The sequence below is a fragment of the Streptopelia decaocto genome, assembly GCF_964273445.1.
Source record: "Streptopelia decaocto genome assembly, chromosome: 6".
Lineage (NCBI taxonomy): Eukaryota > Metazoa > Chordata > Aves > Columbiformes > Columbidae > Streptopelia > Streptopelia decaocto.
In genome coordinates, this window is record NC_138660.1 from 1,072,516 (window position 1) to 1,098,701 (window position 26,186).

Below are 26,186 nucleotides of genomic sequence, written 5' to 3' on the forward strand. Positions count from 1 at the left end.
GAGGCGGGTCGTGCCCGCGGCAGCCCACGCTGCACACGAGCGGACGCTACCGCGGAGGTGCACGAGTTCAGCTTCGCCGCGGAGCCGCCAGCCGCGGCGCTCTGCCCGGGCTGCGTTTCGGGCGGGCCCAGCGCCGCCCCTGCCCGCCGGCTGCGGCTCCGGCTCCGCCCGCCGCCCGCTACCTGCGCGCCCGGCGCTGCCCGCGCTGTGCGGGCGGCGGGGGCGGAGGGCAGGGGAGGGGCCGGGCCGGGCCAGCACGGCGGTGGCGGTGGCCGCAGGGGCCGGTGGGGGCTGCGAGCGGGCTCGGCGCCGCAGGGGGCGCGGGGAGGCGGCCGTGCCCCGCTCCCCGGGGACGCTGCCATGAGGTGAGGCCCTGGGCGCTGCGGGTGGGACCGAGACCGGGAACGGGCCCTCCCCTCCCCGCCGCCGGGCGGCCCAGCGCGGGCTCCCGGCAGGTGGGAGCGGCGCCCGGCGGCAGCGGGAAGCGCGGGCCGGGCTGCTCTGCCTGTGCCCGGGCTGCTCTGCCTGTGCCCGGGCTGCTCTGCCTGTGCCCGGGCTGCTCTGCCTGTGCCCGGGCTGCTCTGCCTGTGCCCGGGCTGCTCTGCCTCTGCCCGCCCGCCGCGGCCCTGCCGAGCGCTGCCGTTCGCTCCCCCCTCGCCGGACCGCAGGGAGCGGGCGGCGGAGAGCGGCGCCGGGCGGGAGGCGCTGCCGCCGCCCTGAGGTCGCGGCGGCCCGAGCAGCGGGCGATGGACGGGGCCGGCGAGGCGGAGCTCTCCCAGCGCAGCGCGGCGCCGCGGTGGCAGCGGAGATCGACCGCCCGGAGCAAACCGCGGCCCCAGTCCTACCAGAGCCCCAGCGGGCTGCTCGTCACCGACTTCCCCGTGGAGGACAGGTGCAGCTTCCCCGGGGCTCAGCCCGCCGGCACCTGCCCGGGCAGCGGAGCGCTCCGGAGGCGCCCCGCGTTCTTTGGTTCCAGCATGGGATCGGTGTCCAACGGGAAGGTGCGACCACCAGCCTGCAAAGCCGTGACCCCCGAGCTGTCTCCTGAGCGGCCCTCCCAGGTGCTGGCTCTGGTTTCCAACAGTTCCATCGGATTTACTGCCAACGGCTCCGTTCCCCCAGCGGGCGGCCAGCCGGGCCGTCCCCTGCGGCTCTGCAGTCAGTCAGCGCTCGCGCCGCAGCGGGAGCGCGTTGTTTGTACGGCCGGCCCGCAGCCCTCGCCCGCTGCCAACGCACCTGCCCCCAGGAACAGCACCGCACCAGCGCTGCCCTTGCAGTGCAGCCGGGTTTCCAAAACACCAGAAAAAGTGTCGCTGGGACCTTCCACGGCTTCCCCGGCGATGTCGCCAGAACAAGGGCTGGCTCCCCAGCGGCCGGCGTCCCCTCCGGAGCAGCCCGCCGAGCAGCCCGTGGTCCTGAGCACCCACAGCCCCGCCGCGCTCAAGGTGGGCACGCAGCAGATCATCCCCAAGAGTTTGGCTTCGGAAACAAAGGTGATGAGCAAAACCAACGGGCAGAATGCGGCGACGAGCAAGAGGGTGCTGAAGGTCCGCAGCATGGTGGAGAGCCTGAGCCTGCCCTTGGTGGGCGACGGCGAGGATGAGGCCGAGGGCGACCTGGACGGCCCGGGGACGCTGAGGCGAGGCCTGCGCTCCACGTCCTACCGCAGGGCCGTGGTCAGCGGCGTGGACTTCGACAGCTCTGCGGATTTTAAGAAGAAAAACAGAATGTCCCAGCCCATGCTCAAAGCGGTTGTTGAAGATAAAGAGAAATTTTCGAGCCTGGGGAGGATAAAGGTAAGTTGTGCTGGTTGGTGATGTGTAGATTTGAATGGTGTAGGCTACACAGGAGCGGGATTTTTTTCAGGTTTTTTTTGATGTTTTCAGTTTGCTTTTTGCTGCCACTAAACTTTCTGTAGGTATTGGTGGGTCTCACAGATCACTTACAAGTGTGGTTTGTGAAGTGGCGGAGGCTTCAAGGGTGGGATTCTGTTGAAATCAAGGCTGTGTTGATGGCAGCGCCGCGTTTGCATTTCCTGCTGGATTTCCAGCACATCGAGGTTTTGCTTTCACAATCAAATTGACATTTTAAAACTTGCTTCCCAGAAAGCAGTAAACAGGAAAAAAAGAGGCGTTGGCCTGATGAAGTCTGCCTGATAGAGTAAACAGGCTGGCTAAGCGATGAGCTTCCTCCCTCCTTCCTCTAGCTGGGACTTGACTTTGAAAGCATTTTTAAAAATCAGGGAGTGATTTTTAAATTTATAGAGGCCACTGCAGGTATCTTTTTGTAGCTTCATTTTAATGCCTGCAAGCGGAAGCAGAATGCCTGTTTTTATTCTTGATTGCAGTCCCTTAGGACTAGTAGGTTTATACTGAATGTTAACGTATTAAAATTATATTATGGAGACTTACTGAAAATATTATTTTACCTGAACATATTGTAATCTTGTATTTCCTTTTTTTAAAATATAATTTGTTACTTTTAAAAAAGTATATTAGTAGGTACTGCAGAGCGTTTGGAATTGTGTGATAAAGTACTCCGGGCTGAGGGCTAATGCCGGAGCTGCTAAAATAATTATCAGCTTTGTGACAATTTTCTGCCGAACTAGAAATGATGGTTATGGGAGCTTTTGTGGAAATGCTCCAAGCGGTGGAGCAGCAGTAGCTGCTGAGCAGGGAGGGGGGTTGTTTGGGTTTGTGGAGGCTTTAACAGTAAGTTATGTTTAAAACAGGAGGACATGACATTGTCCTGTCTTTACACACACAGCTCTCTTTGCTACTAGCTTTTTTTATTAATAGACTTCTTAGCTACTTGTTACACCAAACCAGCTGGTGTGTTCCAGAGGTTTGGTTTGGCCTCGAAAGGCTGGTTTACAGAACCCGAGAGGGCTGGTCGGGGTGCGGGGGCGCCCGCTGGGTCCCGCGTGTCCCGGAGAGCGGCCCAGGCAGCGGGGGACGCGCCCCGAGCGCCCCGAAAGCTGAGCCGTGCTCCCGGAACACAAGTGCAGATGAACAGTGCACGAGAGAGGGAAGCTAGAGGAACTTTTCACTGTCTGTGGTGGAGCAATTGTTCTCATGAATACTTGTCCAACATCAGACGTTTATAGATTAGGGCCTGTTATTTGCTGCATAAATATCAAGTAAATAGAAGTTCTTGTTACTGTTGGTTATTTTGTGTTCTTCTAATGTGCATATATCTCTTTTCTGTTAAAATTGTCAGAAGAAAGTGCTGAAAGGACAAGGGACATTTGATGGGGAAGGTAAGTCCTGTTCTGTGCAAACCTTTATGCTCAGTCACAAGAGAACTTAACTTGAGGATCATTTTACATACACCTTTCATATGTAGTCCAGGATTAAATACCTTGATTTCAGCCAACTGACTGAAATAGGGAGCCATAACTTTGGCCCTAGACATGCTTTAGGGAATGTTTTACAGATTACAGAATGTCAGGCTAAAAATGGGGTTTTGCTTGAAGGGCCTCTTTTAAACTTAAACCCCCTGTCCCTCCTAAAAGATGAGCTGGTGGGTGTCTCCGTGCCAGGTCTGTGCGGTGCCACGGCCGCGGCTGCTCCTGCCCGTCCCTGCACTGTCCCCGGGTGCAGCTCGTGGCTTCTGTGGCTCAGCTTAGGGGTTTGGGCTCCTCACCTGCAGCAAACACCTGAATCGTTAATCTCCGAGTTCATGGTTTGTGCAGCTATTTTTTCATTGCACATAAGTCAAGGGTGCTGGGATGAATTCCGTGCCTTTGTAATCCTTTTCTGGGCTTCAAGTTTAAGTGTCAGAAAAACATTGTCCATGTGTCTGCTCTTTTATGTTTCTCGTTAATTTGGGGCTTTGCCAACTTGGCTTCTTTTCCCACTATTTCAACAAAAAAAAAAAATCTTTCCTGGCTACAAGTCCATGGAAGTTTTATTATAATAACTGCTACTCTCTTGGCTTTTTTCTGCTTAATGCCTCCTTAAGGTCATCTCAGCTGCTCTATTACCTTCCTTTTCCTCTTGTTTCCATTTTTGAAAGTTTCCACTTTGTTCTGTTTGCATCACCCCATCTTACTCTTATTTTCATCTTTTCTCGCAGTCTCCCGATGACATTTTCTAGGTTCTCTTCCAATGGCTTCCCCTCGTCTGGGACTCATCCCAGCTAAAAACCTTGTGTAATGCCTCTCAGAATTCAGTTACTGTACACAATTTTCTGTCCTAAAAGTGTATAAAGACACGTTCCAGAGAACAAACCCAGAAGGCCAGACCTTGTGTGATAGTCAGCCAGGGCTGTGGGGCCGGGCGGGTGGAACAGGCGCCCAGCCCGGTCAGAGCTCCGGCGCCGCGGCTGGGCCTCCGCTGCCTTCCCCGGGCTTTGCCGGGGGGAACCGGGGGTTCCCGGAGCCTGGCCCGGCTACAGTACCTTGTGGAGCTTGCTTTCCTAACAGCTTCATCCAGCTGTGGGTTCTTCTGGTCTGAGTTTCTCTGTCCTTTTCTGTCTGCTCTTGAGAAGGGTGTGTGGTTGGGGATGGTGGGAAATGGGAAGGCGTGCTCCACACCTGCCCTTCTTTGCCATTGGTATTGTTGAATTAATAGTGGCAGTACTGAACTATCTAATGAGTGTATTTTGGTTTAAGGTTCATAGGCCTCATGCTTATTCTATTTGGAATAGTTCTGACCTCAGATTTCTGAAATCTGGATCATTTCCTTGTTGAGTGAAGTGTGAAGACGGTATTTAGAGCTGGCAGAATAGAAGTTGGCATGGACAGTGGACTTAAAATGGTCTTGTAGATTGAAATAGCTAGACCTCCCGATTAGTGACTCTGCGCTACTGACGCGCGTGTTCCATTTCTAAATTGCTGGCTGGTTATGAAACATTGCACAGCAAACCAAGGAAGAAAAAATTGTTTTCTGTGTTTTCTTGACAAAGGACACATCTGTTCTTTAATTCAGGCAGTGAGGATCGTTTTGGTAGCGGTACAGCGATCCATTGTTCTGCACCGCGCCATTGTCCGTCCCAAACACGATACTATCTTTGTCTCTTGGAGTTTGTGAACGGCACAGTGACATTTTCCTTTCGTTCATTGTTTAAATGTTGCTTATGATTTTTGTGAAAGCAGCTAAGCTAACTTCCTAGCAATTAACGACATACTATTGTTGTTTTATAGAAAACGCTGTATTATATCAGAACTATAAAGAGAAAGCTCTGGACATAGACTCTGATGAAGAGACTGAGCCCCGGGAGCAGAAATCGGATGACAAGGTTGTTTTCCACTATAAGCCCCTGAGATCCACATGGAGTCAACTGTCTGTTGTGAGTATTCGGTGGCTCAATAGCCACACAAAGAGTATCTACGAGTGTACTGAGACAAGTCTCTTTACTTGCTGCTGGAGCTGTTGGCTGCAGTTTCTCATCTTCTTTGCCCTTACAAACTGTGAGTTATCTCCAAATATTTTTTTATTGACAAGTTTGCAACTATTCAGACATTACTGATCCAAACGCAGATGGCTCAGTTTAGCTTTTTTTTTTTAGGTTTTATGTCAAGTAACTTCAACAGCCTAAAGAAAGCGTAAATCATGGGGTTTTGGTCAGTTTTAGTAGGTATGGGCTGATGCTCCTGCCAGAGTCAGTTCCCTGCTTACCTGACACCTCCCTTGTTCTAACACAAGTGTTTGGAGGCTCCTGTGGCCCATAACAGCCTGGTGAGAGTAGCTGACTTGAAATCACCAAGAAAAAGAATTGGGTGTTGTTTAAGATGAAATGAAATACAACTTTGAAGGATGAAGGAGTTACTGTTTCATAATCGTACAGTCAGGTGCATTTCAGGCGCGGGTCCCTGGAAGAGCTGCGGCCTGTGCCTGCCGTACGTTACCGTGTCTGTCCGCTCGGAACGGGGCACTATCAGAAAGCTTGAAAAGACATTTAATTCCCAGCACCTCTTAAACTCAAGAGTGAAATCTATACTTAAATAGGATTTAGTGCTGTTTGTTTTTTCACTAAGCTTTGTTTTTCATTTGACAAGAGCAACATGGAAGTCCTGATCAGTTGCTGGACTTTGTTTTACGTAAATACAGTGCAGTTGTGAAAGTTCATTTTAGGGTCCTGCTTAATTATACGAAAGAAAAGCTTCAGTGAGTTACAAACAAATTTCCGCTGAATTGTTTTAAATTGCTGCGAGCCAACTCTAAGTCGATTTGACTGCATATATTTAATCAAACCCATTTTAAAAGGTTTCAGATGGTGGTATTTGTTACCCTGAGCACGGTCTGGGAAGCACCCGCAGGGGCTTTTTCTTAGTAGCTTTGTTAAAGAAAGTAGAAGTGAGCCGTTTAATCAGTACTGTAACCCTGCTAGCACCCCTGCTAATAAGCCGACAAATTGATGATACCAGTTGGTATTTCTGCAGGCTCTCCTGGTGCCTGTGCTTTTGGGACCAGAGGAGCCGTGAACATTCTGTGTTTCTGGGGTGGGTTTTGTCCTTGGGTGGTTCCTGTGGCCTCTGGAGGGATATCCCTGCAATGAAAGGGCTGGGATTTTTTTGGTTTTTGTTAGTGTGACTTGTACAACGTTGTAGAACCTCATCTCTCTATGTGGTGTAGGAGAGGATTGTTGTTACGTGCCGTGATCACCTGGAGTATGTGGGGCTCTTGGCTGCGTGTGTCCAACAGCCGTCCAGCCTCAGCAGGGTCTCGGGAGGCTGTTGGTGTCGTGGGGCTACGAGAGCTGTCTGACAGCTGTCGGTGACCTTTTGCGCCTCAAAGTGTTGAAATAGGAATCCCTCTGATTCAATAAGTATAAAGAAGGTGAGACAACGTGCTTTTGAAAATATTTGCTTTAGATTTTCTTTCATCAAGTCAAATACTTTAAATGTAATTAATTTGCTTCATGTTGCAGGAGAGTTTGTTTCTAATGAAGTCAAATTGTTTTTTTTTCTGCTTTCTAGGCAAACTAGCAGTTAAATGTTCAACCGGTGAGGTATTTTGGAAGGAATGCTGTTCAGTAATAATAACAATAATTTCAATAACACTAATTTGTCAGGAGACTAAAACAGTATAAAGAACATCCCAGCAAGAGAACCATTCCTGTGCCATACTGAGAGATACATAAACCAGCTTGGTTTTTATGATTTCTAGCACGGCAAACTTGTTCAGTGTCTTTACTTGATTTACGGGGTTGGAAGTGAGGAGTGTATGGGAAAAGGTAGTGAACTGTGGAAACAAAACATGAATCTCTTAGTGTCCGTGTTTATAATGCTGGAAAAGTTACGTGCTGTCAATGTGTATTACAAAGTGAGTATGGAATTGTAACAGGAGCTCAGCTGGAAAATGTCAAAATAGTGGGTGTCAACATATGTTAGGAAAGGAGAATAATATGTTAATGTCATTGATTAGCAGGGGCTGTGGTAGGAAATGGGGGGCAAGGCAGCAGCCGAACCTGCTCTTCTGCAGGACGGTCCCTGGGCCGCGCGGGCCTGGCAGCTGCTGCGGGTCCGACCAGCCCTGCCGTTCGGGGTGACACCGCCTGTGTGGAACTGTCAGATCCGCCACAGGAAGGATGATTTGAAAAGGGTGCTTCTGTCTTCTGAGCTCTTCAGAGAATGTTTAAAGACTCTGGAATAGGGTACTGTTGAAATCCAGTTCCTTTCAATCTCCTCTGCTCCTCCTTAGATTGCGCTTGCAGGTGAGGCAGCAGTAGCTAAGCCGATGACCGAGTAAAGAGCTAGCTGAGCTACTGCCTCTGCTCCTCCCAGCCTTCAGCTGCTGCGCTAAACATTTGATAGAGGGAGGATAACAGATTTTTCCAAGATAAGAGTCCAAAACCATCTTCCGGTATTTGGCAGAATTTCCAGCAGATCGCAGGCAGTGATCCTAACTTGTACGCTGTATTAAATGAATTTACTTTCCAACAAGAGCAGGCTCCAGCAGCGGTTGGGTTGGAGGGACCCCTGGAGATGGCGTTGGTCCGAGCAGGCCCTGCGGGCGGTGTCCCTCGGGCCCTGCCGCGTCTCCCCGCTCCTGGCCATCCGCTGCTGCCGTGACCGCAGCGTCCCGCGGGGGCACTTTGAGTGGAAAGGGCTGTTTTTCCAGAGTTCAGCCTGGAGTGTACGGTGCGTGTTCACTTCTCGTTAGGACTGTCAGTGCTTGAGATCTGGCACTGGAAGCAGATGTCCTGTAGCATAAGTAATGCTCACGATTGTTGAAGTATTTAATATTAAATGGGTGTTTTAGCATTAGATTCTCCATTTCATGTCGTATAGGTTCAGTGTGTTTATGTAGTGGTGCTTTGAGATTGTCCCTGTTCTCCAAACTGCCGTCTAGCCTGGAGCTCTTGCAAGCTTTACCCATCTCATTTTTCAGTGTTTCATTTTTCAATCGTGTCTTTCCCCGGTTTGGGACAAGCATGGTTGTGATTTTTTTCTGTTCATTTAAGAACTGCCACAGGTTGATGTGTGAGCCTCTCACACTGTCACCTTTCCCTGGCCGCCTCTTGTCTGTGCTGTCAAACACCACCCACCCGCCTTTACTGTCGATCTCTGGGGCTGATCTCTGCATTGCCCCTCATTTCTCTCGCAGTATCAAAGGGTTGCTGTTGGTTTGGTTTATGGTGCAGCCACTTACTGTATTTCTCAAAGGAATCTTTGTGCTCGGTTCTCCCTGCAGCACGTCCGTACTTTGAGGAGCTTGTTGTAGGTGACCACAGAGCCAACCTGTCCCTCTGTCATTGTTCCTCCTCGTCTCCGCGGTCGAATGAGTCAGAACTGAGTGGCTGAGCAAAGCCGTCTGGTGGCACCAGCGGATGTTAGTAGCTTATATTAAGCTTATATTAAGTTTTTGGTTGCATGGTATCACGTGTGTTTTTTAGGCTATTTCAGCTATAATGTTTTGGATGCCTCACAATGCCGAAAATAGTCTCAATTTTTGGGCCTCTTTGTAAATGTTACCATTGATTAAGAATATAAGGTTGACCCATTTGCATATGTAAGGATTTTCCATGTGTATTTTATATGTACATACCCATATATGACAAAATAATAATCACACAACACAGCTGTGGGTTTTTGACCGTGAACACGGCAGTTGCCACGTGGACCTCACGGGGAATTTGCAGTCGCCGTATTAACGGGAAGCACAGAAATCTCTGGGATGTGCTCAGAGGCATTTCCTGCGTCAGTGTGTTCTTAGCAAAGTCCTCCCCTGCATCCAGAAGAAAGTGACATGTGCTTCCTAGTGCATGCTCTGAAATGTTCAGGTCGTTGATCGAAAGGTACTTTGATAGTTTAATAGAGAGGCATCTAATTGGTTCTTGTGTGGTATTTTGAAGCGTGTGCTTGTGGTGATGTAGGAATCTGTAGGAATCTGTTCAAAAGAAGAGCTGCTCGAACACTGGATTATTTCATTTTTATAGATACGTGTATATAGTTGGATGTGCATGCAAACCAAAGTGCAGCGCTCCTTGATGTTCTGCCGTCTTTACTCTTGAGCCTGCGCTCCGGCTTTGTGGTGCCTGGTATGCAGGAATAATATATCCTCTAAAATTCCAGGGAGCAAGTGGAGTGAGAAGAGAAACTGTTGATGACAGCGCGTGAGGAGCTGTGGGAGGAGATGGGCAGAGGGGCGGGAGGATGCAGCGGTGCCGGGTGTGTGTCCCTGCTGCTGCGGCAGAGCAGGGGCTGTGCCCCGGCTGTTCCCGCTCCGCACCGGGGGAGCCTCCTCATCCCGGGTCTGCGTTCAGCGCTCCGCCGGGAAATGCAGAAACCCCTCCTTGGAGCTTCGCTTTCTGCCTTTTAGTGGTATTCCATTCAGTTACACAGTGCATGTGATCTGCACCAGGAGAGAAGCAGCTCCAGGGGGCTCTGGTGTGGAAGGTGGGGGCTGAGCGTGTGGCCTCGGGCTGTGGGAAACGCGGCGTGACGGGTTTTGTGACGCTGCGTGTGGAGAGCTGGGCAACCTGGCTGGGCTGGGCGGCCCGGGGGGCGCGGGGTGGGAACAGACGTCGTCGTGGGGCTGGGGATTGAAATGCAGGGGTATTTGCTCAGGACTTTGCCGTGTCTGGTAAGTGTGAAGCTCGAGCGCCTCTGGAATATTTTCTTGGCCAACAAACTGCCTGTCAAGGTTGTTTGTCTGCGCCTTTAGGTGTGTTTGACAAATGGAGATACTACGGTTCTTCATGCTGACTCAGCAAACAGCCCTTGTGATGTAATCGTGTCCGTCAAGAAATCGAACTCAAGCGGAGAAAGCAGCTTCCGTGCTGCCGTGTGTTATAACACCCAGGGAGGCTGTGCAGGGTGACTGTGGGTCGAGTGTGCGTGCGTTTGCTGCAGTAGTTCTGCGTTTGTGTCTTGGGATAGTTTTTAATGAAACTACTTAGTTCTTTTTGATAAGTCACTGATTATTATTGACTTACCTTTTTATTGCTGCTCGTTCATTACTGTCTTTCTGAGCTGGACAGATTCTTTAGGTAAATTCCTGGTGCAATGATTTGATAGTCCTGTGGTGGTATTTTTTAAATAAGTTTTTTTTTTGTTTTTTTTTTTTTTTACAAAAGATGCTAAAAATACTTTTTTTTTCAGGTAAAGAAGAACGGATTATCAGAAGCGATCAGCCAGGAAGAAAGAAAAAGACAGGAGGTACTCTTTAAAGTAACACATGATTTTTCGTTGTTCGTTTAGGGATGCACTGCATGCCTGGGTTCATATCTGTGTTTGTTGATGAGGAGATAAGTCATCACAGCACCGTGTCCGGAGTGAGGTGTCCCCCGCCCAGGGAGGGTCACTAAACCAAACCTCTCTGGCGCTGGTGCGTGCCCTGCGGGTCCTGCTGGTCCCCGGGTGTCCCCCGCAGCTGCAGGCGCTCTCGGCTCTGTGCTCTGTGGGCAAGGTGTCACATTCACCTGCCAGCTGGCACCTACATGTCTAAAGGCAGCGAGGAGCAAAGAGCAGCTTTGTACAATGCCACTTGTTAGTTGTAATTAATCCTGGGAACAATCCTGAAGGTGCAAGCGCTGTGGATCTGGTGTAACCTTTTTCCTTTCACACTGAAATGGAGCAGGGGCATCCATGCTGTCAGCAGGACACACAACAGCAGCAATTACTGATGTAGTTCTCTTATCTCTCTGTCCCTTTCCCCTTTGCTCCTTTTGTCATCTTATCCGCTTTCCTCTTTCCTCCTTTTGTCCGCTTGATCTGCTTTACCCTCCTTCTTACTTACAGGGCCTATATCAAAATGAATGAGAGGTGTTGAAAAGAATAGCCTGACCTAGCCAACTATATCCCTGCAGTTCTTGAGGTATGTCCCTCAAAAGGAAAAAATAAACCACAACCAGGTCATTTTTTGAATCGAAACACTGCCGTGGTAATCTGTTCCGGTATCGTTTCGCTGCAGGACGCACCGCAGCGCGTGTGCCCACGTGAGCCCTGACGGGTGTTCTGTGGAGTTCGCAGGTGTGTGTAGCAAACCCCAAATGTTCATTTAGCTGCACGACCTACAGCTGTTGTGTTCACACATGAAATACAGAAATATCTTCTATTGCATATGTGAGATTTGGACAACAGTTTAGGTGTTTTTATAATGCTGATTGACATTCTTTTGCGTTTTGGGGCAGAGGCCGTGCAGCAGCTCTGGCCACGTGTTGTGCTTTTCTGCCTCCTCCTGCTGGGAGGCTTTTGAGGCACGAGGCATTTATTTCAGACGGATCCTTTAGGAGCCTTTAGTCATGTTTCCCGGAGTCACATTTACATCCCTTCAAAGAGAACAAGTTCTTTAGATGCCTCCTAAATGTAAAGGCTTTAGTATTACCCAAAACGTTTTCAAGCCTGCGGGGCTTTTCATTTGAATATTAGATGGCCCGTTCTTTCAGAGGGAGCCCAGATAAATATTCTTAAGATGTAGTTGTACTACCGAGTTGTGCTTTTGCTGTATTTCTTTTAAATTGCCATTTATCGATTATCTTTAATCTATTATTTAAATTGCTTTTTAGAGCACATGAGATTATTTTTGCCATCATAATATATTGTCACTGCAGAAAAATGGATTTGTTTGCTTCCTGCCTTGATGAAATGTTAATGCCATGCATGTGTACACATCCCATCTTCTAGAGCACATTAGTGAGATGGATCTGTGTGCATCTTTTGCCTAAAGAACATTTGTCACATAGACAGACTGATTTGAACTAAAATAATTTTCAATAGGTCTTTCCTTGCAAGCTGGAAACTCTCCCTGACTGTGTGTACAAACGGCAGCATGTGCAAGGGCTCGCGCAGGCGCTCCTGCCCGGGGGGCTGCGGAGCCGCTCGTGGGCTGCGGAGCCGCCCGGCTTGGTCCCTGCCCATGGGGCTGCGGAGCCGCCCGGCTTGGTCCCTGCCCATGGGGCTGCGGAGCCGCCCGGCTTGGTCCCTGCCTGTGGGGACGCGGAGCCGCCCGGCTCGGTCCCTGCCCGTGGGGCTGCGGAGCCGCCCAGCTCGGTCCCTGCCCGTGGGGATGTGGAGCTGCCTGGCTCGGTTCCTGCCCGTGGGGATGCGGAGCAGCCCGGCTCGGTCCCTGCCCGTGGGGATGTGGAGCCACCAGCTCGGTCCCTGCCCGTGGGGACACGGAGCCGCCCGGCTCGGTCCCTGCCCGTGGGGACGCGGAGCCGCCCGGCTCGGTCCCTGCCCGTGGGGACGCGGAGCCGCCCGGCTCGGTCCCTGCCCGTGGGGACGCGGAGCCGCCCGGCTCGGTCCCTGCCCGTGGGGACGCGGAGCCGCCCGGCTCGGTCCCTGCCCGTGGGGACGCGGAGCCGCCCGGCTCGGTCCCTGCCCGTGGGGACGCGGAGCCGCCCGGCTCGGTCCCTGCCCGTGGGGACGCGGAGCCGCCCGGCTCGGTCCCTGCCCGTGGGGATGCGGAGCCGCTCGGTTCCTGCAGGCGTTCCAGCCCGTGGGGGTGCGGAGCCGCCCGGCTCGGTTCCTGCAGGCACAGCTCAGTCTGGGCTCAGCTGTCGCACAGAAACTGTCACAGGCGCTGGGGAACACCTCCCAGCCCCCGAAAGGGGGAGTTACTGTAGGTCAAAGTCAAGGTTGTTTCTTAGTCCTTTTTTATTCTCCAAAATGTGTTTGGGTCATGGTAAAACGATATTCTCTCCCTTCCTTACACTTTAGAAGCACAGTATCTGCCTTTGCCCCATTTATTTCTGACTGTGCTAATAACTTTGTTACCAAACTAGAAGTCCATGAGGGTCCTCAGTAAAAGCATAACAAAGCCCCTCCAAAACAATAATAATAGTAATGTCTGGGTAGAAGCTAATGAGCCGTGGCACTCTGGAGCAGTCCCTGGGTGAGTGCTCCCTTTGCCAGCACGGCTGGGAGCAGCGCACACGAGCTGCGCCTTGCAGGCACCGTTGGGCAGCAGGTTGCGCGGCCGCTGGTTCCTGCCGTGTGTCAATGTTCCTGGGCTGTCGCGGCTGCTGGAGCTGGCAGGCGGGCTGGTGGACGTGGTGTAAGCGTCACCTCTGCACGGGTCCTCGCACAGCAGGATCCATTCTCGCGCGTCCCCTGCGTGGTGTGGCCGTTGCCTCCCTGCTGGATCTCACCAGATCCCTTCAGCTTTTTGGGCAGCTCGTAGCATGGAGAGGCTGCTGATATGTAGATCAGACTTCCTTTCCTTCTAAGCATAATGGCCCTGTAGGTTTTCTGTGGAGTTGATAAGTCTTTGCATGGTATAAACCTTTGAGGCTTCAGCTAAGTAGATGTTTTGTTTTGTTCTAAGAAATCCAAAACTTGTTATTTTGTTGTGAAAATCTCAGTTCTTTGAGGAAGCCTTTTTAGATGGGCAAGAATAATTTTGGGAGCACGGTTTGGGAGCACTGAGATTCAGGGTGCCCAAGAGAAACTGTATTTGATCAAATGCTGATTACCTTAGTAGCACCAGCAGAATTCACTGGATTTGGACTCTTGAACTCTGGACTTGAACGCTGTCACTGCTCAGAGATCACTAAACCCGGCTTTGCCTCTGGGCCTGCTCCCAGGGCTTTCCAGGGCAGCCACCATCACTGCTCAGAGATCACTAAACCCGGCTTTGCCTCTGGGCCTGCTCCCAGGGCTTTCCAGGGCAGCCACCATCACTGCTCAGAGATCACTAAACCCGGCTTTGCCCCTGGGCCTGCTCCCAGGGCTTTCCCGAGCAGCCGCCGTCGCTGCTCAGAGATCACTAAACCCGGCTTTGCCTCTGGGCCTGCTCCCAGGGCTTTCCAGGGCAGCCACCATCACTGCTCAGAGATCACTAAACCCGGCTTTGCCCCTGGGCCTGCTCCCAGGGCTTTCCAGGGCAGCCACCATCACTGCTCAGAGATCACTAAACCCGGCTTTGCCCCTGGGCCTGCTCCCAGGGCTTTCCCGAGCAGCCGCCGTCGCTGCTCAGAGATCGCTAGGCTGGGTTTGCCCCTGGGCCTGCTCCCAGGGCTTTCCCGAGCAGCCGCCGTCGCTGCTCAGAGGTCGCTGGGCCGGGTTTGCCCGGGGTTCAGCTGCTGCGCAGGTGCTTGGGAAGCAGAGTTCTGGTACACAGGGAATCTTTCAAGTAAATAACTTAGCAGCTGCTGTTGGGAAAGAGCAGAAGCAAATACTGGCTGGTCAACAGTATGAGACTGATACGGGGCTTCCAGTCAGACCACAGGAACAGATGTGGTTTGGTTTTTTTTAGATTTAAAAAACCCCAAACAAACCAAAAGCCGCTTCTCAGGACTATGAATGGGGAGTGATCACAGCTGGTGGTAAATGTTGTCTTCAAACTGTTGGCAGTTGCGTTGAAAAGGCATTTGAGAGAGTCTTTTTTTCTACTATTAAACCACTTATTTCTAAGTAAATAAAGCAACTAGCATGGAAAAGAATATTTATGTTATACTTACATTATGTTAGCTTACATTACATCCAGTAACTTTTCATTTTACCCCCTCCACTTTTTTTAAAGCCCTGTCAATAGTCTGTTCTTTCCCTTCCACTTCTCAGGCAATATTCGAGGTGATATCTTCCGAACATTCTTATTTGCTGAGCTTGGAGATTCTGATCCGGATGTTTAAAAACTCCAGGGAGCTGAGCGCCACAATGACCAAGACGGAGAGCCACCACCTCTTCTCCAACATCGCAGATGTGTATGAAGCAAGTAAGAAGTAAGTGTAACAATGCATTTTGCATTTTTTTAATGTACGTTTTTTTTAAGTTACAAATTTTAAATTGAGTAATTATAGCTTTAAATTATTTACACTGCTTTTTTTGAAATGATAAGTGAGGGCTGATTGCTGGTCGTCAAAACGTCTTTCAAGCAGGTAATGAAATGCAGTGTACAAAATAGTGTCTTTGGTGTTGCCGCAGAGTGAAGGAACAGCTGCAAGGTGGCAAAAACGTAGGGCTGACAGCTGAAGAATGAGAAGTCAACTGCTGCATGTGGTGGTATGTGGAGTCTTAGGTTTTTTATAAGCTGTGAATAAATTAGAGTGGAATTTGATCCTCTGTTCTGTGAGAGCACCAAAACATGTGTGCCCTGCGGTGCTGAAGAATCATTTAATGTAGTGTAAACAGCGAAGGTTTTATTTTGCTAATTGTAAGTTCTGGTTTTGTAAGCTGAGTAAGCCCGTGTGTGTTTGGATTCTGTTTCCTTACACCCCTCCCAGCGTGTCCTGGCCCCGTGGCGCTGTGGTTGGTGCTGTGCTGTGGGGTGGTGGCTGCGGGCTCTGCCTCTTCTCTCAGGCCTCTTGCTCTTGTTTGCCAGAATATTCCCTATTTTTGAAGTTGAGCAGTTGCTGACTTTGCTGGCTGTACTGATTTAGTACTACTGTGGGTAGGCTGAACTGGACATGGCTGGTTATTCCTTTAACACCTGTTTGAACATAAAGCAGGTTCTTTATTGGAATCTGAAGGAGCCATTTGAGAGTGGGAACCATTTCTTCCAGAACTGTCACACCAGTTTAAGGTGGAAAACACAAAGAGCAGTGGACATGCACATGAGTTTGGCTGACTCATCTCTCCGTTACGTTTGAGCTTGTATTTAATGGGATAGGCATGGGGTTAGTTCTATCTAAATCGGTAGGGAAGGAAAGAATATAGTGTATTTTAGTGGAATTAAGCATCCTTCAAATCCAAACAGTTGGGAAGCTAAGTGTTGGTACATTAAACATTCATACCTAATCTTGACAGTCTGTCGGTTAGGCTTAGTGTGCCCTTACTGAATGTTAAAAAGGAGCAGGAGTTTGCTCCTGGCCCCGAGGAGCTCTGGCCGGGTTTCCCCCCTCGCTCGCACCCGTTTGCTGTCCCCGCGGGCTCGGTGCGCGGGGTCGGTGACGGCGTCGTTGTGTGCACGGCGCCGGTGTTCGCTCTGCACATGTGGCTCCGCGCGCCGGAGACCTGTATTTCTGATACAGAGACAATCTGCTGTGCTTTACAGGTTGGGTTTGCTTTTAAGTTTTTAATAAGTTTCTTCCATACAGATTCAATAAGAAAAAAAGACACAGTACAAATAGTGCCTGATGAAATGGAAACGCTGGCAGACCTTACATGACACAAATGCTGAAGAGGCTGTTTTGTGATTGCTGGTAACTGTTTAACGTGGTACCTGTGTGTCTGTGCGCTCCTGGTGTTCTTCAGGGTTATGAATACTTCGCACTCTATTTCAAAAAGCTGTGTAATGAGGCTTTGCTTTGTTATAATTTGTTCGTTATCCTAGCCTGGTTAATAGCAAGGTCAGCAGGTGAATTACTGTGATCTACATAACTCAGAAATAGTGTCTGTGCTTCTTAGACCTCATTTCTAGTTTGAGATGAAGCACAATGGCTGAAGGATGTGCATGGCCTAGTTAAGATACCAACTGATCTTCACTGTAGCGCTGTACAACTTTAAACAGGGCTGTGTTTCCCTGGGGAGGGAATACTGGCCTCATTTCAGAAATGGGGCGAATGGCGGGATGAGGGGTCCGTCAGGCCAGCACCGTTTCTGAGCCAGTCCTTCCCACCCCTACAGCTTTGGGTTTGTTCCCTTTTCTTTTGTCCCCTTTGTTTCCTTCTTGTAGAAACTGTGATGTTCTGAATTCTTTAGCATTAAACCTGCATTTACCTTTGTGGAACTCGTCAAGTTTCCCGTTCCCAGTCATGGTCGTGTCATTTCTCGGCTTCTTTCTTTGAAGCCTCGTGCAGCCCGTGGAGTTTGACACCTGTTGTGCAGCAGGTTGACTTTGTCTCCTGAAGTTTATGAAGGAATGAGGTTTTGTTTCACAGCCCGTACGTGCGGGAGTCTCGGTGCATTGTTGTTGGAGACACAGACCCGTCATGTACTGCAGGTGAATTGGCATCTTTTCTAGCGAGCCGAATGGAAGTGCAGGGCTTCATCGCTGTTTGAGAGGCGTGGGCTGGACCTTTCCCTCTTGAATCAACCTGCCAGCTTGTTCAATCCGCTTCTGAATTTCTCACTTAAAATGTTTAAAGCAGAGATGGGGCTGGGGAGAGCAATGTTGAGGGGAATTCTTACAATCCTTCCGATAACAGGCTTCAAGGGAAGTGGCGGGGAGTAAGAAAGAATGGGAAAATACCATGCTAACCTAAAATTATAATGTTGTTTTTTCTCTGGAGAGTCTCATGGTTTAAGAACTTGTTTTTTTGTAACTTGGAGTAAAAAACAAAATGTGAAACTCTTTTTTAAACTTAAATGAAAACATATTTTGTTTCCTGGGTTATGCAATCCTGTTAAACTATAACAAACTTTGGGCTGGCTTTCTGCACCCTCAGTTGTGTAAATAACGATTCCAGAACAGAAACCTCTGCCTCGCGCTCTCCAAACTATCGCTTCCCATTGTCAAGGTAGCAACCCCCATCCTTTTGTTATAAAATTGTAATTAAATACAGCATCTGTCCCATCGTACTATATTTTAAGCAGCCTTTCCTTGAAAATACACAATCTGAGTAGAAGTGTAGGAGTGTGGTTGTCAGTGGGGTTGGTTGCTCAGGGAAGAGTTTAAGAATAAGAGCTGATAGAAACACTGTCTTTAGTCAGAACAGCCCAGGGCTTGTATCGGGGCCCGCTGAGTCGGACCCTGTTCAGTGCCGCTCTCAGAGCCCCCGCTGGGCTCGTCCTGCCCCCCGGGCCATTGCTGGGAACAAAGGCGCCTCTGTTGGCGGCAGAACACAGGCAGCAAGGGCCGGCTCTGCTCTCGGGAGCGCAGCGCAGCGTCTCTGCCAAAGAGGAGCAGATTGGAATAATTCGCGCAGCGTACAATGTGTTTGCTTACGAAAACAGCTTGTAAGGTGCCTTTAGAAAGCTTCAGTCTTTTATTTTGCATTTGCCCGTGTGTGTAACACGGGAGCTGGTAACGGAGAGAACACGGGATGACACCAGTTGCCGCTGGGCTGAGCTGTTGTGTGGCGGAGGCTCGCGGGGCCGCCCCGGCCAGCTGGCCCAGAGACCAAGGCCCGTGCAGCCCGGAGCGGGGTCAGCGGGCGAGTCTCAGCAGCCTCCGCGGCCTCCGAGCATCCGTGCAGCCCGGAATGCTGCAGGGTCAGCGGGCGAGTCTCAGCAGCCTCGCAGCCTCCGAGCATCCGTGCGGCCCAGAATGCTGCAGGGTCAGCGGGCGAGTCTCAGCAGCCTCACAGCCTCCGAGCATCCGTGCGCCCCGCGCCGCCCGGGGAGATGGGGACACGGCCTCACAGCTGCTCTGACAGGTCCAGTCACCCCATTTAGAGCAGACAGGAAAGCGTGAGCGTTGTGTTTCTCTGCCAGTGGGGCAGCAAAAGGCAAAAAGCTTGTGGACTATCAGGAGATAAGCGTTAGCTAAAAAAGACACAACCAAAAACATTTTGACGGGTTCTTGCTGGTTTAAAACTGCATCTTGATTTCAGTAGAGAAGCCTGTGTGGGTTTGGGAGGGAGGTTAATGGCTTATCTGAGGATCTTAATTTAATTTTGTATGTGTCACTATATATTGGGAACTGGGTAAACTTTCTCATAGCATTTCTTTGTAAATTAGATTAATGTTTCGCCTCTTTCCAACATATTTTAAATGATTCATCTTCATCTTTTTTCCATAGGAAAATACAGTCTTAGTGTTTGGTAGAGAAGTGTGTGTAGAGTCGGTTAACCAGGCGTTAAAAACAGTACTTGTAGAGAATGCGGTTCTGCTGTTCAGTTTCTTTGGAGGATCGAACACACCACCCCCACAACCTGCATATAGTACAAATGTCAATAGTGTGAGTAGACCCTGAGAGATTCAGGTGAACTATAATGAAAGAGAATTATGTGTAAGTTATAGATCACTGATTTGATTTCCAGGTAAGACAGTGATATAAGTCATTAACATCCTTTTCCCCTCTTTGGTCTAGATGGATAGTCTCTGTGTTTTATCCGTTCTCACTGTTAGCAGTTTCCGCTGAAAGCTGAGCAATGTCCCGAGGGTGGTTACCCACTGGTGACACCGAGGTGCGAGCTGGGGAGAGCTGGTGTGTTCGGAGAGCACTGTTCATACTGGCCATTTCGAAGCAGATAAGCGGCTTCCTTGTCAGCGAGGCCGAGGGCTTGTGTTGGAAACGGTGACAGAGAGATGGGAACAAGAGGGATAAGAGCCTCGCAGATGCTCCGGAGCAGGACGTGAGGACCGGTGGCTCCATGACCTGCAGCAGGTGCCGGGAGCGCTCAGACCGTGCTGGGGTTGGCTTTCCAGGTGCTGCAGAGCTGCTGAATCCACCCTTTGTGGGGTTGGCTTTCCAGGTGTTGCAGAGCTGCTGAATCCACCCTTTGTGGGGCTGGGGTTTCCAGGTGTCGCAGAGCTGCTGAATCCACCCTTTGTGGGGTTGGGCTTTCCAGGTGTTGCAGAGCTGCTGAATCCACCCTTTGTGGGGCTGGGGTTTCCAGGTGTTGCAGAGCTGCTGAATCCACCCTTTGTGGGGTTCGTCCTTCTCCCAGCCTTGCTGCATAATCTGCTTTTCTGACCATCAGGCCTGTTTTGATAGTCAGGAGATCCCAGGGATTCTGGAGGACACAGAGCAGTGACTCCAAAATATGTTGGTAAGGGACGAAGCAGCAACTTTACTGAGCTGAGACCAGGCGCGAGTCTTCCAGCGGTCAGTCTGGCTTCAGAGAGCTGCCATTGCCCTTCTTGCATAGGAAGATGTGTAGCTTTGAAAAGGCACCAAGTTGTTAGTAAGCCTGGAAATATCTGTGTTTAGCAAGGCTGCCACAGCGGGAGGACGTGTGTGTGTTCCCTTGGCTGCTCTTGCAAATTGCTGGGTCAGTGTGCTCTAAGTGCGGTTTGAAGCTCGGGCTCCGGAGCGGGGGTGTTTGGTGCGGACGCGCTGCAGGGCTCTGCTCTGGAGCTTGGGCTGGGCAGGTCTGCGCCTGGGGTCGCTCTGCCCGGTGTGTGTGTCCTGTGCATCGTGCTGTGACTCCTGCCCCGGATGTGGCCGGATCAGTGTGACAACCGTGTATACAGATGGGGCTGTTGAGCTGGAGAAGCTGAAAGGGATCTGATCAGTGTTTATGACTATTTTCAGGGTGGGTGTCAGGATGGACCAGACTGTTCAGTGGTGCCCAGCGCCAGGGTGAGGGCAACGGGCACAGACTGAAACACAGGAGGTTCCCTCTGAATACGAGGAGAAACTTCTTTCCTTTGAGGTGCCAGAGCCTGGCCCAGGCTGCCCAGAGCGGGTGTGGAGTCTCCTGCTCTGAGACGTTCAGATCCTGTGTGATCGGCTCTGTGACCCCGTGTGAGCAGGTGGGGCTGGGGATCTGCAGAGGCTGGGGTGCTGGGATTTCATAGGAAAAGCAGGTCTATGTGCAGCATATAAAAACGCGGAGCTTTCTCCCCGCCGTTCAGCGGGTGTGACGGTTTGCTGCCCCGGTAACGTCACCTGGGTGCGCGGGGAAGGCCAAGGCGCCCGTGCCGTCCTGGGATCCGCGCCGTGCCCCCTGGGATCCGCGCCGTGCCCCCTGGGATCCGCGCCGTGCCCCCTGGGCCCTGGGCCTTCCCTGCGCTCCGCTCCGGCCGCCCCGCGGGCTGGGCACAGCTGCCGTGCCGTAACGCCTTGCACTTTGGACTTGTTTTCCATCCATTTTGACATGAGGCGGTTGCCAACTTGGCACCGGTGCCCGTGTGACAAAGATTAACCTGGGAGTGCCCGTGTTCTCCCTCCAGTGGCCATACCTGCTGGGCTCCGAGGGGGAGGGGATGGAGCCCTGGGGGGATTTTGTCATTTGAAATGAAGTGACAAACTGCAGACTGCCTGTGGAGAATGTCCTGGGCACTCTCTAAATCACTGTTATTTCCGGGCTGTGGGGACAGTTGTCAGGCACCTTCCTCAGGGCTAAGCAATGCTTCATTTATGGTTTTCTGTGGTTCATATTTTTATATTAACAAAAATTTCTCCTCAGATATCAAGACTAGTTTGTTCTCTTGCATATAATAACAAGATCAGCACTAACGCGTGGTAATGGCGAAGCTGGGGCTGGCAGGCGACAGCCCAGCTTTGTAGAGTGTGGCACGAGTTATGTGTCCGGTCGTTGTCCCTTCTCCAGGGTCCTTGTGAGCTGGGTGTGTTAGTTTGGCTGTTCCAGCAATCGTGTAACATGGCAATAGCCTCATCCCCATTGCTGGAAATGTTCGCAGGATGATTTATAAATGTATTGTTTGTGACATGCAGGAGATGGTTCTGTCCTGTGACAAAGGGATGTGCAGGTAAGGCTGCAGCCCGGGCAGCCAGACAGGGGCACCCGCTTCTCCTCGGGGCGTCACACGCTTTCCTCTCTCCAGCATTTGCAAGGGCTGCAAACCACAACTCGTGTTGTGATGTCTTCATAACTTACCAAAAAGATTTATGCTTCCAGTGCCAAAGAATGTTCTTTGTTGGTGCATTTGTCAGTGGGTATTAATTGGTGGAATCAAGATGGGTTTTTCTGGCCCACTGAGCTGGGTGCAGTGAGCACTGACCCGCTGTCTGCAGCGCCTCCCTGTACCAGAAGATACGCAGGGTGTCCTAGGGTGCTGCCGCAGCCCTGGAAATGCTTGGAAGGGCAGGTGGTGCTCGGTAGGGGCGCTCAGGTGAAGCGTAAAATGTTGTGAGAGAAAGTCTGCTGGTTTTGTTGCAAAAACAAGTAATTTCTTTTTTTTTCTGCAGGTTCTTTAAGGAACTCGAAGAGAGACATCAGAACAACATCTTTATTGATGACATCAGTGATATAGTTGAGAAGCACGCTTCTTCAACGTTCGATCCCTATGTGAAGTACTGCACCAACGAGGTCTATCAGCAGCGCACGCTGCAGAAGCTGCTGTAAGGATGGGTTTAAAGCGGGGTCTGTGGCGCCGGGGGCCCTGCGCTCCCCGGGAGCCGCGGTCACTGCTGGCTGCACCGCGCGGCTCCGGCAGCGATGGGCCGTGCGCGCGGCGTCCGGCTCCTGCCCCCCGGTTATCCCAGGTTAATTAATGGCTGTCAGACCTACTTTCCCCGTGTGTTACATATGGGTCTGCTTGCACTCACCTTCGTGTATCTGAGACAGGACTCAAGGTTTCTAAATGTCAGTACTGGTCTTGCACATCTAAATAAATAAAGCTGAAGGTTTAGTTGAGGTGACTTATTCAACTCACACTTTGCTATTAATAAAATCGAGATTTATTTAAAATATAGCAACTTTCACAATTCTTTAGTAAAACATACCATTTAATTCTCTCCCCCTTGTTCCCCCCAGAGCCACAAATCCAGCGTTTAAAGAGGCGTTATCACGGATCGAGTCCCACGAAGAGTGCCGGAATTTGCCGATGATCTCCTTCCTCATCCTGCCCATGCAGAGGGTCACCCGGCTGCCCTTACTGATGGATGTGAGAACAGTTATTTTTCTCTTTTTCCTTGATGCATATTCTTTTCATGTTAATGTTCTTTGATAGTCGATTCCTAGTTCATTCCAGTTGCTTCATGTCTTCTTGTACCAGGCTCCAGGCTGTAGATCCTGGTCTGTTGATTACGAAGTACTGTACAATTTGATTGCTGTGATTGGTACCTCCTGATCCGCTATTCAGAAGTTAAATACTTAGACATTCTAATAGAAAAATTGGACAGTAAATGGTCAAAACGATTCTGAAACCAAGGAGGAACCTGGCACCGAAATTCTCTATAGCGTTAGGATTAGAACTGGACCCGAGAGGCTCACGCAGCTGAGGTGATGAGGGTCCTGCCGCAGCCGGTGTGACCCCCAGAGCCCGTGTGCCGATACACTCGTGCTCCCACCGCGTGCGGCGCTGCGGGGCGGGACCTCACCCCTCTGATTTTGATGAACATGCCTGTAAAACTCGGGATTTGCTGCAATCTGTGCTGCTCAGTCCTCTGAAGGAACTGACCTTCTATTTCAGACTATTTGTCAGAAAACTCCAAAGGATTCATCCAAATATGAGAACTGTAAGCAAGCTCTGAAAGAAGTGAGCAAGGTATGTTCCTAAAAGCTTCATCTGGATACAGAATTTTTTCTGCTTTGACTGTTTTCCTTCCCAGGTTGCACCGCCTGCTTCCGTCATTGCAGAAATCCACGGGGAGCAGTGGCTGCTCCTGGGCTTTGTTAGTCATTGAGGATTGGTTTTCATGCTTATTGCTCATCTTGTTCACCTGTTGGATTGTGTAGTTGGGCAAACTTGCTGTTTGCTGCCAGTCATTCCAACAGAAAGGCCTACGGTGAACCACACGGACAAAAGAGCCAGAGCACTGTCCTGACAGTACAGAGTCTGAGCATTCCAGGCAAACGTAAGCGTTGCTTCTGGGTTTGGTGTAAGTTGACCACATCACCTGCTCTCAGTTGTTTTCTGTTCCCATAGTCATGCTTTTTTGCCAAAAATCAGTGGAGGAAGAAGAGCACAAATCCATTTCCTTGCAGAGATTATGAATTTGAACAGCACTTCCTTGTGTAGCAAATTTTGGTTCCTTCTATGTGAACCTGAGTTATCAGATCACCATTTTCTTTAATGGATAGGAAATTCCAAGCTGTTTAATGTTCTGGAAACAGAAAACTGTTCAAACAGAACGTGGTGGTGTGGAAGGAAAACCTCAGGATCTAAGAGTGTCTATTTTTTTGCCTCCAAGATCTGAGAGTGTCAGGAGCTCAGGTGCATCGCAGCCCCTGGGGAAACGCGCAGCGCTGGGCGTGCTTTAGGGAAGCAAAAGGCTTCTCTGCATTGGGACTGGGTGTCACCGTGGGCCTTGGACGTTCTTGTCTGCGTTAAGGGAAAAATGGATGTTCTCCATGCAATAATAATAATGCAAACGGGAAGAGCACTGAAGCATAAAAACTCTCAATGTTTTATTTAGGAAAGGTCGCTAGGGATGGTTTTTAAGCCTAAATGCCTGTTTATTCCTTGGGGAATCTCCTCCGGTTGGCAGCGCGGGGGCTCCGGGGGCCGGGGGCTGCGCGGTGTTTGGTTATGGAGGGGCCGGGGGTGGTCGGTGGTCGGGACACGATGGCGCAGGGTCAGGGCAAAGGCGTTTTCAAGCCTTTCCGTCTCTGCCCCCGTTTTTATGTGCACAGGTTCAGTAAAACGTAGCATGCCCGAAAATGGCATTTGAAAGGGGTGCTCAGGCCACGTTCAGTCCAGGCTTGAAACATGGTGTGTGACCCAGCCTGAAAGCATCAGTTCCTTTCTAAGTGTTGTGTTTCCCCAGAAGTGCGTTTTGGAAACAAACACAAGTTCGTATTCCAAGTGTCGAGTACATTAAATGTGTTAAATCAATGTCTGGTTTCCAGCTGGTGCGTTTGTGCAACGAAGGTGCTCGGAAGATGGAGAGGACAGAAATGATGTACACAATTAACTCCCAACTGGAGTTTAAAATCAAGGTATGGCGATGATATTTGACTATGGATCGTGTAGCATTTCAGTAGCTTTGACTGCATATGAAGTTTTGGTGGGTTTGTTGCCAGCACAAAGTAAATGATCATGGGCTGTAGGGCTGACGGGAGTTTCCCGTCCAGGAGGAGCAGTCGATGCTCTGGGGCAGCTGAGGCCCCGGGAGCTCGGGGAGTGACCAAGGAGGCACATCTCACCAACCGTTCAGCGCCAGCGTGAGGCCTTTCGGGGACAGAGACTATTGGGATAGATACATTTTAAAGAGAATAAATCAATATTAGTTACTGAAAAATGAGGTATGTCCAGATTCTGGGTTTGTCTTTGTGGAGTCGCCCCTGTCCCTCTTGGAGTGACAGCGCCCAGGACGTCACACACAACAGTTTTATGCTGTTTTACGTAACTGACAATGACGTGCGTGCTGGTGCTGTCACCGCTTGCGCAGAATCGCACAGCGGGCGGGTGCTTAAGTGGTTTGTAGGTGTTTGCTTCCCTGTGGCCCGGGATGGATGCGCTGCCCCCCCGGCGCTGCCCCCCCGGCGCTGCCCCACAGTGCTGCCCCCCCGGCCCTGCCCCACACTGTCCCCCCGGCACTGTCCCCCCGGCGCTGCCCCACAGCGCTGCCCCCCGGCGCTGCCCCACAGCGCTGCCCCCCGGCCCTGCCCCTGCCCCACGCTGCCTTTGCTGTATTTTTATGCGTTTTTTTTCTTTGTGCATGTTGACAGAAACCACGTAGAGGTTTAAACCTTGTCTGCAGCGGGAGGGCTGGCCAGCTGGCGTGGAAAGCTGCTTTGGCCATGCTTCAATACATTTTTAAGTTCTGACAGCTTGTTTTCTATAGAAAGGAGATGGTATTACACACGATGTACTCTTGGCAATTAAGGAAAAATTAATATTGAAATAAAACCAAGCTGCCTCTGGAATACAGGCAATTAGGTAAATGTGGTGAACTCGCAGGACAGATTACAGGAGTTTTTAGTTCATAGTCAAATAGAAGTTTTTAAAGTACTTTTTGTCTGTAAAACCATCACCATGGTGCTATAATTGTGTTTTCTATCCATTATAAATTAGGTAAACTATTTCTGTTCTTGCTCAACCTCACAGTGGTTTGGGGCTTTTGTTTTACTTTGTTCTTTTGTTTGATGTAACTGTGGAGTATTTCATGGGAATACAAAGGACGCTACTCACATACCGTGTCCCTTTTCTACATGGCCAATCTGTAGGATTTAATTTTTAATTAAGATTCAGAAGTTTTGGCACCAGAGAAGTTGTGGTGGTGTTTTGGGGGTCAATGTTTGTTCGGGTGTTTTGTTGGTCTGTTCTGTGTGTTGGTGAGCGCAGCCGCTGTGCGGCTGGCGCGTCCGGGACCGTCCGCCCGGTGTCCTGCTCTGCGGAG

At 50.6% G+C, this 26,186-nt stretch overlaps 1 protein-coding gene across 3 annotated transcripts in view; it reads left to right on the plus strand.

Moving 5' to 3' along the window:
* Window positions 1-334: 334 nt before the first annotated feature.
* The window catches only part of ARHGEF26 (Rho guanine nucleotide exchange factor 26), a 41,767-nt gene continuing 15,915 nt past the window's right edge, over window positions 335-26,186 (plus strand). For 2 of the 3 annotated variants that reach the window (XM_082055244.1, XM_082055245.1), the window contains exons 1-9: window positions 601-1,796; window positions 3,220-3,259; window positions 5,147-5,292; window positions 10,550-10,606; window positions 14,951-15,111; window positions 22,089-22,241; window positions 22,657-22,786; window positions 23,315-23,389; window positions 24,694-24,783. In XM_082055244.1, coding sequence (XP_081911370.1) covers window positions 747-1,796; window positions 3,220-3,259; window positions 5,147-5,292; window positions 10,550-10,606; window positions 14,951-15,111; window positions 22,089-22,241; window positions 22,657-22,786; window positions 23,315-23,389; window positions 24,694-24,783 — 1,902 coding nt within the window. In that variant the 5' untranslated portion in view covers window positions 601-746. Of the gene's footprint in view, window positions 366-600; window positions 1,797-3,219; window positions 3,260-5,146; window positions 5,293-10,549; window positions 10,607-14,950; window positions 15,112-22,088; window positions 22,242-22,656; window positions 22,787-23,314; window positions 23,390-24,693; window positions 24,784-26,186 lie in introns of those variants that run through there. The other variant, XM_082055246.1, reaches the window with a different exon arrangement.